Raw genomic sequence first — 13,639 nt, 5'->3', positions numbered from 1 at the left:
GTAATTCCAGTAAATCAAAGATCGTTTAAGCAGCCCTCACAGAATTAATTATTCCTACCAGGTATGCCAACACCCAACAGAGTAGGAAGGGAAAACTGGTCTCTTTTGCAAAGGATTTTTGTTCTGACACTGCCAACATGTTTACAAGAAAGCATCATTTAATCTTTCCAGAAATGGGGCAAGATATTAGCTGAAAGTGCTCCTTCTTCAACACATACACTGGGGAGTTCACACTGATACTAAGTAAGGACAGGACTATTGTTTATCATGAGTAGAGTGAAACATGAGACAACAAAGGTCCTTATTATTAGAAAAGGAGTTGTATTGATTGCCACAGAGGCCAGGAAATAGGATGATTGTGCTAAGCCATCGAGCAAAAGCACAAAATATCCAGCTAAGTATGTACTTTTTTTTTTCTTTTGGCAGTTTTAGTGTCTCTGTTAAGTGAACTTATATGTTATTTATGAATTTGAAATATTAATTTGCTTCCCTAGAATAAAATGGTTGGTCTAGGAGTATCTTAAAAACATATTACAATAAAAACTTAAAGGAATGGTGTCAGCTATCTTGTGCTCAGTTTAGGTTTTCTGTGTTTACATGCTTTAAAATCCATTCAGTTAAATATTTTCAGTGTAAACAAAAGGATGTAATACAACTCTGTTTTGCTGTGTATTTGAGCAGCTTTGTGAAATAGTAGCAATCCAAAAATACTAAGTAGTTTTGCTCATGTGTATGACTAGCCTATTTGCATTATAAATTCTAAATGAAATTGAATATTCAAATGCAATATAACAAGTAGATGGGGGGAGGTCAGAATCAAACTCCTGTCTCTGATGCAAATATGACAGTCTTCCTTTAAAATCTCTGCAACAGCATTCTATCATAAGTATTCTGTTTTGATTCTTTCATTTTTAATGAAGCTTTTCTCTTCTTTTTTTTAAAAAGCAATCAGTGCGCTTAATATCCTTGTGCCAAAGATTATCAAGATCCTTCTTGTCCAGAAGTAATATGAGTGTCGCCAGAAGTGATGATACTCTGGTAAGTGACTATTTACATTATTAGAAAGTCTTAATACATCTGAAACAACATTTTGAAATTATTCTAACAAGAATATTGGACAATTGTAAATGTGGAGGATTAATTAAACTCGTATGTAGGAAAACAGAGATTTTAAAGCTACAAAGGTCAGTTCTGCATGTGAAAAGCCTTGAAATATCACTTATTAATTACCATATTGAAGCTGATAGCCAGAGCCTGAAATTCGCTTATCTTGTTTTTTACGTTTTGTTCAGGAGGAATTTTAGTACTATAGCAATTATAATGTGAAAAGGTTGCATCTGATTTTTTCATGGCACTGTGCAGCATTAAACAGTACTGCATTTCTTTTAACAGAGTATTCAGAATTATAGAGCCCCCATATATGCAATGAATGCTAGACAGCAGTATCAGAGTAAGCAGTTATTTAAGAATGAAATTTTAGAGTTGGCCAGTATTCAGTCTCTGGCATTGCATATGTCTACTGGATTTAAGTAGTCAGGAGCAATTGTTGTATGCTTTGAAATTACAAATGCTTGTAAATCCAAAAGCATTCTTATTTAGCTTACTCTCCAGATTTCAATACATGCTTCACAAATTCCCTGTGATCAGCGATGTATGTATGTTAACATGTTTAGAGCTGGGTAACTTCATCTGTTCTCTGCATTAAGAGGATCAAACTTCAGAAATGCTGCAACGCATTTTTTATTCCTGTTATCTTTTCTGTGTCCCTCCTGTGTAACCCCACACTTCTTTTTCCATTTTACTCCTCCCATCTTTATGCTTCTACATTCTATTCTCTTCCCCCACTTTCCCTGCCTCCCCCACCCTAGCTTGTCACCTGTCACTATGCCTTTTAACACCACATCATTTCACACCTATGTTGGAGCAGAAGGAATTGTAGTGTAACATTAGTGTTCTAAAAATCAGAAACCTCAGGAGAGAGAAGATAAGTGGTTCAAATATTGGGCTCAGTGAATTTCATTTCTCTGACATTTTAGTGCATGGGTGAAAAATAGTTATGTCTGCAAAGGAATCTAGGCTCATTATTTATGTTCCAGATTTTTACCTGGTCTATTTGAATAGATGAAAACTAGGTCAAAGGTACATCTCCTGCAGCATATCCCTGGATAGCAGAAAGATTGATTCTGCATTTTTTTTGTGTACCTCTTTTTTTTTTATGTTTCTATCACATAGAATCATGGAACCATTTATGTTGGAAAAGACCTTTAAGATCATAAGATCCACCTAACACTACAAGTCCACCAATAAACTATGTCCCTAAGCGCCACATCCACACATCTCTTAAATACCTCCAGGGATGGTGACTCCACCACTTCCCTGGGCAGCTTGTTCCAATGCCTCACCACCTCTTCTGTGAAGAAATTCTTCCCGATACGCAATCTAAACCTCCCCTGGTGCAACTTAAGTCTGTTTCCTTGCATCCTATCACTTGTCACCTGAGAAAAGAGACTACCACACTCTTCACTGAAGCCACCTTTCAGGTGGTTACAGACAGCAGTAAGGTTCCCCCTCAGCCTCCTCTTCTCCAGACTAAACAACCCCATTTCCCTCAGCTGCTCCTCACAGGACTTGCGTTCAGGCCCTTCACCAGCTTCGTAGCCCTCCTCTGGACATGCTCCAGGGCCTCGATGTCCTTCTTGTAGTGAGGGGCCCAAAGCTGATCAACACAGTACTCGAGGTGCGGCCTCACCAGAGCTGAGTACAGGGGCACAATCACCTCCCTGGTCCTGCTGGCTGCACTATTCCTGATACAAGCCAGGATGCCATTGGCCTTCTTGGCCACCTGGGCACACTGCTGGTTCATGTTCAGCTGGCTGTCAGCTAGCTCCCCCAGGTCCTTTTGTGCTTGGCGACTTCCCAGCCACTCTGCCCCAAGCCTGTAGCATTGCATGGGGTTGTTATGACCCAAGTGCAAGACCTGACGCTTAGCCTTGTTGAATGTCATGCAGTTGGCCTTGGCACATCAATCCAGCCTATCCTGATTACTCTGATGAGCCTTCCTACACCCAAGGAGAACAGCACTCCCACCCAACTTAGTGACGACTGCAGACTTATTTAGGGTGCACTCAGTATCATTGATAAATATATTAAACAAAACTGGCACCAGTACTGAGCTCTAGGGAACACCACTTGTGACTGGCCACCAACAGGATTTAAATCCATTCACAAAGACCATTTGGGCCCAGCCATGGAGCCAGATTTTTAGCTAGTGTACATCTGTACAAGCCATGAGTAGCCAGTTTCTCCAGGATAAGGCTATGGAAAAATGTATTGAATGCCTTGCTGAAGTACAAGTAAACAAAATTTACAGCCTTCTCATCAACTACGTGGGTCATCTTGTCATAGAAGGAGGTGAGGCTAGTCAAGCATGGGTTCATAAACCCATGCTTACTGGCTCTGGTCACCTGGTTGTCCTGTATGTGTCATGTAATGACATTCATGATGATCTGCTCCATCACCTTCCCTGGCACCCAGGTCAGACTGACAGGCCTGTAATTCCCTAGATCTTCCTTTCTGCCCTTCTTGTAGCTAGGCATCACATTCACCAGCCCCCAGTCAACTGGTACCTTCCTGGTTATCCAGGACTTGCTGGTAAATTATTTTAAGTGGCTTGGCGGGCACCTGCCAGCTCCTTCAGCACCCTTGGGTGGATCCCATGCAGCACCATAGGGTTGTGTGTTCAAGTGTTGTAGTAGGTTTCTAACCGTTCCCCTTTGGATACGTGCTTGTAATCAGTTTTGCTTAATGCAAGTGTTGCATCTCTTGAAAGTCCAAGGAGGAAGAAAAAAATACATCTAGTAAAAGAAACCCTGCTTGGAATCTCAGTGAATAATCGGTCTATTGATGAAATACTGTGTTAGAAGAGATATGGGGGGTTTTGGTGTGGGTTTTCAAGCAGCGTATGTGCCTTTCAGCTAGATGCTTTATGAAGGATTGCAACTTGCAGCTGAAGATTTTTAAAATTTTACTTTTAAAAATTTTTCAGTGTCTTGGCAACTGTAGAGATGGAGAGGGGTTGTTTTTCTTGAAGCTAAGTTTTTCTTCTTTCTCTTTAATTACAAGGATGAAGAAGATTCTTTTGTGATGAAAGCTATTATTCATGCCATCAATGATGACAATGTTCCTGGATTACAGCACCTTCTGGGATCGCTGACAAATTATGATGTCAATCAACCCAACAAGGTAGAGTGTGGGTCTATGCTGAGGTGGATGGGGGACTAGCTCTCACCCTGTTGAATAGAGTAATGTGGCTGTAATAGAAATGTAACACCTGAAATAAAAAAGAAATGTCAAGTGGATGTGGAATTACTCTGCCTTTCTTTAGGGGAAATTTTAATACGTTCTGCTTACAGTCTTCTCAAACTACCTCAAAAAAGGAGCACAAAATGTGTTTTTGAAATACTAAGCCCTTGAAAAAGTATTAATCTAATCTACTGAAAAGACCTCTGGTATATTAGATATCAGCCTTTGCTTTTGTTTGCAATTGTTTCTTATAGCAGATGAAGATGGGTGAACATACATGAAGAACCAGACTGACGAAACTTAATTTGCAAAGCACTGTTAGGAGCAAATGTCCAATACAGCAGAAACTGGATATGTGAACATAGTGTTAGATTGTGCCGTTCATTTTTAGAAACAAAATGACTTGCCTACAGAAGTATTTCATTATCCTGCTATGCTAATGGAAGTACTAATGGAACTGACACCAGGGTTCTGTTGCTGGTTCTGCTGTTTAACTGTTAAATCATCTCTGCTCTGGTTTTTACTTTTTTTGAATGATTATACTGATATTCATTATAAAATGCTTTAAGAAGTATTCATGAAGAATACTGTAAAAGTGAAGCATTTATTATTTTCCTGTGAAGAGGTCCCAAACCTTTCAAATAAGAATTACATTTTTTGTTTTAATGCTGCAGCCCATTTAACTTTCTAATATGTTGCTGATGGGTTGTGTCTTTGAGATATTGTGGCCAAAACTTAGATATTCTTTCTGTACTCTTCTATTCTCTCTTTCAAGCTATTTAAAATGTAGTTACAAATAAATTGCAAAGGGGAATGTTCTTGCCAAATTTAGCTAACTGAAAGCTTAATGTTAGTATCCCTCCTTTGAAAAGCATGCTTTTAGTATGTGGTGTATCATCTAGTAAATGTGGCTTCACCCCCAAAATGTGGAAAATTGGTATGTAATAAATTTATTTGGACAAAGGGATGAATTATTTACTATACGATATTCCCTGAGGACTTCTTTGAAACTGGAGATCCAGAGATACGCCATTCACTGCCTTCATTTGATTCCATTTGCTTTTCTTAATGCTTGAGAAATTAAAAAACATTGTTCTTGCTTGTATTTCATTGTTAGCATGGAACACCTCCTCTACTCATTGCTGCTGGCTGTGGAAACATTCAGATGCTTCAGTTGCTTCTAAAACGTGGATCCCGTATTGATGTCCAAGATAAGGTCAGGGTTCTGCTTTGTCACCATTCTGTATAAGTTTTTGTTTTTCAGTACAGTTAGCATAGAACAAGCAGCTTGGACCAGTTTTTATTGAAAATAAAAATTCTGGGTTGTAGAGCCTGTTCTGTAAGTTATTCTCTGTAGCAAAAAGATAAAAGCAAATCTTCAATAACTTCAGTTGTTTCTAGTGTATATCTTCTGATTTTTGATCACTTTATTAGCCATTGTAATTTGAATAATCTTAATTAATCTCTAACTAATCTTAAAATGAAGTTCTTGCATATGAAATTGACTTGATTACTTCAAATTAGTGATTGCCCTAAAACAATTGGTGAACTTGTTTAGTATGGAATGATAAGTGCACATTTTAGTGATGGGGGATGGCACAACTAAAAATTCATATGTCACAAGGGCGTACACTTTGCAACAAGTGCTCTTTGAAAATGTCTTCTAATGATATATGGCTTATTTAAAGTGAACTTAGAACACTGTCTGCTTCTCAGCCTAACTGATGGTAAAGTAAGCAGCACAAAGGTGTTTATCCTGTGACTTCCTCAAAATCTCCCTTACAGGGATGAAAAGGATTATCCTTGCATAGAGTTAGTTATCCTGTTAATTATCCTTGCGGGGGTGGGGGAGGGGTGATGTTGATATGTGCAGTTGTTGAACCAATTTGAAGGAAAAAAAAAGTGAATATGTTGTTACGTTTGATTAGTTCATATTTACTGTTATGAGTCTGAGCTGTATCTGTGCACATGTATATGCATGTGTATCTCAATGACAGTTTAGAATTAGCATTCTAAATTGATCACTGATATCTATAACAAATCATTTTGGACAGGCTGGATCTAATGCAATCTATTGGGCTTCTCGACATGGTCATGTAGAAACACTGAAATTTCTCAGTGAGAATAAATGTCCTTTGGATGTCAAGGATAAGGTAAGAACAAAATTACTTTCATCTTTCATGCAGAGAGCCTTTTTTAATAGCTTTACGTTAGCAGGGAGAGAGGTCTTTCAATTGGAATGATTTTCAGCTGTGCCACAATCTTAAGAATGTGACTGGATTATTTAGCTGGGTTTTATAAGCTGACATGTAGGGCTGTGATAACACAGCTTTTAAGTAGCTGGATGTACTGATCATTCTTCTGATGGATGTTAACCAAACATGAATATAAATGTGGTGAGTACATGGTGGGTAGGTGGGGAAGTACAAACCTAAATTAATTTTCACATGAACACTTGGTTTCACATTTGGATCTCAGGGTAAGATCGTGATTCTGTTTTTCATTCCTCTTGATTGAAAATCACTTTTGTCTGACAAGTAAATTTGGCTGTTATTAAGTTGAGTATAATGAAGCTTAACAATTTATAGCTGATGAGCTGTTACCTTGTCTCTGGCAGTATTACTTGAGCAACATAGGCCCTAAAAGATAGTTGGTGTTAAAATCTTATACCATATCAATGTTTTTATATTAGCCAAAGCTCCAGTATAGAAGCAGCTACGCTGTGTGAAATGTAGTTGTTTTACTTTGTTCATGGAACTAGTGCAAGTCAAGGCATATTAGCAGTGTTAGTGCTCCACTCCTGACAGGACTACTAGAAGATACGCTACTCTCTTAATAGAAATACTATTTCCTTTTAATAAAATTGCAACAAAAGTTTGCAAAAAATTATACGTAATGACCAAAATATGCCAGAACGCACCAAAGTGTTAGACCCATCCTTACATGTATGTGTACAGAGTTGGAAGGTAGTCTGAATAGAAATAGAATGCATGTTCCAGTGCCAATTGTGCATGCATCTGCCTCCTCATATTGCTCAGAAATCCCATTATGGCTGCAATCTTGAGCAAATTAAGTAGGAAAATGAGTTCTGGAAAAGGAAGGCCTTTGAAGAAGTACCTTGTCAGGTGGTGTGATAACTGTCAGATACAACTACAGTTTGTGATCTAGAGGTCTCTGCTGATTGTACCTTAATGCCGCAGCTGCAGGGAGAATGGAGTACCCTATGCAGCATACAGGCATTCAGGCTGTACGTGGTGGTGTATCTCTGGGGGCAACATACGAAATTACACTGGTATGTTCTTTTCTAATTGCAGTCTGGGGAGACAGCTCTTCACGTTGCAGCTCGATATGGGCACGTGGATGTAGTTCAGTTCCTCTGTAGTATTGGGTCCAATCCAAACTTTCAAGACAAGGTGAGTCACAGGCATTTCGTGTTTTACTTACACAAACACAGCTTTACTATGAGTGGTCAAAACTCTTAGTCTTGCCTTGGCATGTTTGAATTTGAAAAAAAAAAAAAAAAAAAAATTATGGAGGTTTTGATACCTCTTAATAAATGAAGACTATTCAAAAACAGAGTGCATGAACCAACCACTGCTGTACTCATAAAACAGATTTTCTTGAAATCTCAGATGGAGAAATTCCACATAATAAAGGTATGGGTGGTGCTGTGTGCCCTGTGAGTTCAGCTAACACTTTTTGTTAGTTGTTGCCTTGATTTCAGGTTCTTTTTGTGAGGCATGAGAGATTTTGGAAGTGACAAGTGCCCATTACTGAAAATGGGAGGAGAGCTCAGGAGGGCTCCTTTAAATAACGTGTTTTTTTCTTTTTTTCTGTGAGCTCTGAATGGGAAACTTGTAAGAAAACAAGAAAGAAAGGGCTTCACGGAGGGGAAAAACAAACAAACGAACCATGCATTTAACCCAAATTTCATTGATAGTCTACTGTAGGGGGGAATTCCATGAGCCTTCCAATGTCCTGCATCCTCTAGGACTTTTTTATATTGTTTAAGCAGCAGCAAGCCAAAGGACCACAGGATGTGCTGTTCAACTTTTTCCTTGGATTTTTACAGAAACCATGAATACAGTCCAAATCCTCCAATATTATATCACTGTCTCTTCATTGTTCTTTGCCAAGTACAGAAAGGATATCCCATTTCTTAGAATTTGATAGAGTTACTTTTTCTGCTTGTTAAGCCTCTTTGCTTTGTACTGGGCTACAAAATCAATACTTTCAGTAGTTTCTTAATGGTGTTCCATGTAACTGTCATGAAGTACAGAGCTTTGGAGATGAAAATTTTGAAGCTTCCTTGGTTCAAACAAAAAAGTAAATTAGAAGCAGTCACAGCTGAACTCAACCAACTCAAAATGCATACAGTTTCAAAAGTTTGTTGTGATGTGCATTTAGAGGAGTCAGGTTTCTAAGTACCCAAGTCGCTGCCTACACTCCTAAATCATTTAGATGTGCTTTGAAGATGGTAAGCAGAGTGATCTGCCTCAAGCTACAAGTCTAGTGGGATTTTGTATCTCCTTGGCGAGTGATCTGTTTTAAACACTGGTTTAGTCCCTTAGCACACAGGATGTAGAATTTGCTTATGAATGAGGATCCGTGTTCAAGTAAGAGAGCCAAGATAGATAGCCTTAGCAGCGTGGAAATATCTAGACTAATATTACAGATGTTCAGGATATTGTCAATAGATAGCCTTATGGTGAGAAATACAGGCTCCCAGAATCCAGGTAAAGATGAAAATCTAGTGCGTCACTGTAATCACTTAGAGTGTCAGCAGGAATTACTCTTGCTTTGAGAATGTCAACATTTGAATTTACCACATCTTTCTACAGGGCTTATTTGGTAGACTGTCTTTTTTCTTACCTGTCATCTTCCTGTCTCTCTAAGTTAAGCTGGGGAATTGCTTTTCCTAGCATTTGTTTCAGCTCTGTTTTTCCATATATGTTTTTTTTTCCCATATTGCTAGGAAGAAGAAACCCCATTGCATTGTGCTGCTTGGCATGGCTACTACTCTGTTGCCAAAGCACTTTGTGAAGCCGGTTGTAATGTAAACATTAAAAACAAGGAAGGAGAGACTCCACTCCTGACAGCATCTGCTAGGGGATACCATGATATTGTGGAATGCTTGGCAGAACATGGAGCTGACCTTGATGCAACGGACAAGGTTAGTTAGGGATGAATGAGTTGCCTCCGGAGATCATGAGTGCCACAGAGCTGTACCTGTGAATCGCTTCATGTGAATGTTGCAATCCAGCATTGTTTTTATGACGTGCGTTTTCTAAGTAATTCACACAGAGAATATGGATGACTGCAGTAGTCTGTAAAGTTGCCAGCTGATTATTTTTCAGTGATTGTTTCTTTCTGATTCATTATCACCTTATCTATTATCACCTTATGAATAACACTCTCTATGGAAAATGGAAGGAACATTGGGTTCTGTAATTGGCAGCAAGCTATTAAGAGAAAAAGGATGAAATTACTGTTTGCCTTTGATTCCTGTGGGTCAGCTGATTCACATCCATTTCTGATAAGCAAATTCCAGCTATTTAAAAATATGACTCCATTTGATCCAGACTAATTTTTTTTTGTTTTTCACTATGTGATCCAAACAAATTAGCTTTGCATTTCATTGCTTATACTTTTGCTATGCTAGTCCTTATAGCTAGCTTTATTGCTGATAGTTACTAGCTAGTAACTAAAGCACGTTCAGTAAAATGTTTTTGCTTCTAAAAGAAGTAAATGTTCTAGTTATATTGCTTATATGTTGTTCCACAGAGAGGAAGCTCTGTCTCTAAAGTGACTGATCACTAAGCAGATTGCTTGACTTTTACATCACAAACTTCTGTTAGTAAGCACTCGAGCGGTCTACAATGCTCAGCTGATTGTTAGAGTTGGTCACTCTCCCACTCCTCAAGGAAGTCTTTGGTAGAGAATGTGTATTTACATTTCATCCATTCCACTGCAAAGTCTGGTGGCTTAATATAAATTTGCTTTCATCCTGTAGTTGATTTGTTCTGCCAAATATTGTGCATCTCCCTGCTTCTACCCCTGCTCTTCCCCTCCACTGCCCCCCCCCCCCCCCCCCCCCAAAAAAAACCATTTTGATTCTTGAGGCAAGGAGATGCACACAATTACCTTGAAACAATTTTGACTCTTAAAAATACTTTGATACTTCAATTTTTAGCAATAGTGAAATCTCACATACAAGTTGTCTTGTGATTTCAGGATGGCCATATAGCCCTACACCTCGCTGTGAGAAGATGTCAAATAGAAGTAGTTAAAACCCTCATCAGTCAAGGATGTTTTGTAGATTTCCAGGACAGACACGGTAACTCTCCTCTGCATGTAGCCTGCAAAGATGGGAATGTTCCTATTGTGATGACACTTTGTGAAGCAGGTTGTAATTTGGATGTTGCTAATAAGGTAAGTGGAATATTGGTACTGAACTACTATATTTAAGAGCTCACCTACTGCATTAGATGACCTTTTCCACTTCCCCTATCAGAATATTTTTTCTTCCATTTTTTATCTCTTGAAGAAGCCAAAAGTAAAGCATTAAATAATTCAAGTTGCAAACTTAACTGTTTCAGTTAAATAGATGATTAAAGGTCCATGAAGAAAGAGCCCAAATTAATTAATTATCACAATGTACTTTGCCACTAATGTTGAAGTATATACCAACCTCCTTCCCTAGCCACATAGCTTTTTTTTTTTTTTAATGCAGATTACTTCTTAGGTGCTGAAGAACAGATGAAATGCTCTGGTAGCCCAAACAGCTGTTGATTTGATGTGATTTAATAATACTAAATTGCTTGTAGAATTGGAGACTGTTGCATTTTTAATGAAAAATCTGCTTTGAATTCTTCCAAATTTGTGAACAGATCTGCACTGTCACCTAACAAGTGATTTAATGAAGTGCAGATTCTGTTGCCAGTAATAAAAATGCATGATACGTTGGCTGGTTTATGTTTTTCTGTCTTGAGTTGATTAATTAAAAATAAATCCTCATCAAACATTTATCTTAGAGTATAATAGCCTTAATTTATATGTAAAAGAAGTTGTCACAAGCAGAACACATGAATTCTCAGGATTAAAACGTCACATGTAAAATTATTTTCAAAAGTTGAAGTCAGCAGACTAAGTAAGGTTCTTTTTGGGAAGTGCTCTGTTGCTCATTCTTTTGCATACATGGGACAATTGCAGAAATACTTGTCAAATGATAAACCTCTTAAAATGTTGATTCCAAGGCATATTGCTGGTCTACTGCGAGGTAAAAAATGTGGGATGTCCACAACTGTAGTAAGCACGTTCCAAAGAGAAAGTTTAATAACCTGTCTATAAACTTCGAGATACTAGTGCTGTCTTGGCTGCTTTTCTAGTTGTTGCAGGGTGTGTGATGAGTAGATTTGATACTGTGCAGGTTTAACATTCTGGCTTTCCTCCTATCTGTGTTTAGGTGAAAGTAAGCTGTTTCAGGAAATGTTCATGTTGTTGGTTTGAGTAAGCTCAGCCATTACACTGTTACGACAAAAAGTGGAGCTTGGGGCTTGATATTTAGTTCCAGATGTCTTTCTCTGGCCTATTCAATTTTTATATGCTGCCAAGTGTAAAAGCTTTTTGTAGGAATCTGTTATCACCTGTGATTTGTTTAGTTCCAGTGTTGTAGTTCCTTTGTTTTTTTTCTAATTTTTTTCTATCAATAACATTTAACTAATTAACACTACCATTTATTACAAAAACTCTGACCTTCTCTACATTGGCTAGATGATTAAAGTTGTAGGGCGTTTGGCTTGAGGGTTGTCCAGTGAAATCAGCTTTTGCTTAAATAATTAAAATCGTCAGCTGCCAAGCCAAAAAACTTACAATAATGAGCTCCCCAGTCCTGCCTCTGAGCTTAAATATGATTGACTATGCAATTAAATCCAGATCCACTGCTGAGAACACATTTTGGGAAGGTGAGTTAATGCAGGCAAAGGCTGGATTAGCACCTCTTTTCATAAGTGAGAATGCTCAGCTGGCATCAGTGGCCTGGCCTCAAGCACACCATAGAAAAGTCTGTCAGCCTTGAAGTGTTCGGTGGATATGGGATCATGGTATAGGAGCTGTGATTAGATTCTGTGTCCTGTTATTCTTTTAGGAGTCAAGTATACTAGAGTGATTTTTAGAGTGCACTTTATTTGAAAGGGTGAGTTCAGGTCTTGCAAAATAGAGGATATTTATTTCTACTTGTCCTCTTCAGCAGTGAGCCCTGTAATGTGAGCAAATTAACATAATGACCATCTATCCTTGGTCCTCGAGTCCGGCATTGTCCGACGTTTGTGTAATACCAATTGAGAGCACTATTGGTTTCTTCCATGGACTACGTGCAGCAGAACATCATATGCATTTATTTGAACTGAGGTGTTGATTTTTGAGGAGCAAGCATCTCTTCAGTTTCCAGTTGGCAGAAAGTTAGCTTTGCTTTCTAATACTCTTTTGTGAAATAAGCATGTGAGTTTGGTTCTGAATGGAGGGTTAAAACAGGGAAAACAGTATGAAAGTAAGAAAATGTGTGAAGAAGTTGTAAGAGGGTTTACAAGCGTAAAATATATGATAGTGTTATTTTTAACAGTAGCTATGAATGCGAAAGACTAGGAGTGGCTGGCATGAAAACCTGTTGTCAGTGGGGGGGTTTGGGGGGGAAAAAGTGAAAATGGATGAAGGAATACTTGCAACACTTTCCTTCTGTCACTGAAAGCACAAATTCCTTCATGCTGACTGCTTACATTCATTTCTCATGCCTTGCGGGGAGGGGAGGAAACTGAGGACATGTACTTTTCAGTAATACTTTGATTTGAATAGAATCCAGAGCTTTAAAGGTTAAGGACTTACTGTTGCTTAACTAGTTCACATTTCATTAAGCAAAACACAATCAGATTTATCGACACTTAGCAATACATTCTCAAATACAGCCCAAAAATGCAAAGGATTCCTCCGCAGCTGTGGGGAATTTAACTGTACAGTCATTTCCCATTTTTTAAGTACTCAGTCTAGACTTTTTTTCAATTGAGCTTCAAGCAGTTATGCTCAAGCAGTAGTCAAAAGCACTTTTTCTTACCATTTTTGCAAGAACCTTGCTATGTTTCGGTACCTATAATTGTATAATATGTTTGATTATTAGTCGTAAAAATTGGAAAGGTGTTCTTTGACTAACGTAACACTTTCTTTTCCAACCATTAGTACGGAAGAACACCTTTACATCTGGCAGCCAACAATGGCATTCTCGATGTTGTTCGGTTCCTCTGTCTTACTGGTGCCAATGTGGAAGCTTTAACCTCTGTAAGTATTT

At 38.3% G+C, this 13,639-nt stretch overlaps 1 protein-coding gene across 3 annotated transcripts in view; it reads left to right on the top strand.

Annotated features, from left to right (window-relative positions):
• The window catches only part of DAPK1 (death associated protein kinase 1), an 89,656-nt gene that overhangs the window by 56,378 nt on the left and 19,639 nt on the right, over positions 1 to 13,639 (top strand). For all 3 annotated transcript variants that reach the window (XM_048080501.2, XM_048080499.2, XM_048080500.2), the window contains 8 exons: positions 946 to 1,038; positions 4,123 to 4,242; positions 5,420 to 5,518; positions 6,357 to 6,455; positions 7,617 to 7,715; positions 9,278 to 9,475; positions 10,537 to 10,734; positions 13,531 to 13,629. In XM_048080501.2, coding sequence (XP_047936458.1) covers positions 946 to 1,038; positions 4,123 to 4,242; positions 5,420 to 5,518; positions 6,357 to 6,455; positions 7,617 to 7,715; positions 9,278 to 9,475; positions 10,537 to 10,734; positions 13,531 to 13,629 — 1,005 coding nt within the window. The remainder of the gene's footprint in view (positions 1 to 945; positions 1,039 to 4,122; positions 4,243 to 5,419; positions 5,519 to 6,356; positions 6,456 to 7,616; positions 7,716 to 9,277; positions 9,476 to 10,536; positions 10,735 to 13,530; positions 13,630 to 13,639) is intronic.

This window comes from Anser cygnoides, chromosome Z, assembly GCF_040182565.1.
Source record: "Anser cygnoides isolate HZ-2024a breed goose chromosome Z, Taihu_goose_T2T_genome, whole genome shotgun sequence".
Taxonomy (NCBI): domain Eukaryota; kingdom Metazoa; phylum Chordata; class Aves; order Anseriformes; family Anatidae; genus Anser; species Anser cygnoides.
Note: the sequence above shows the minus strand (reverse complement) of the source record. Positions and strands in the feature narration are given on the sequence as shown.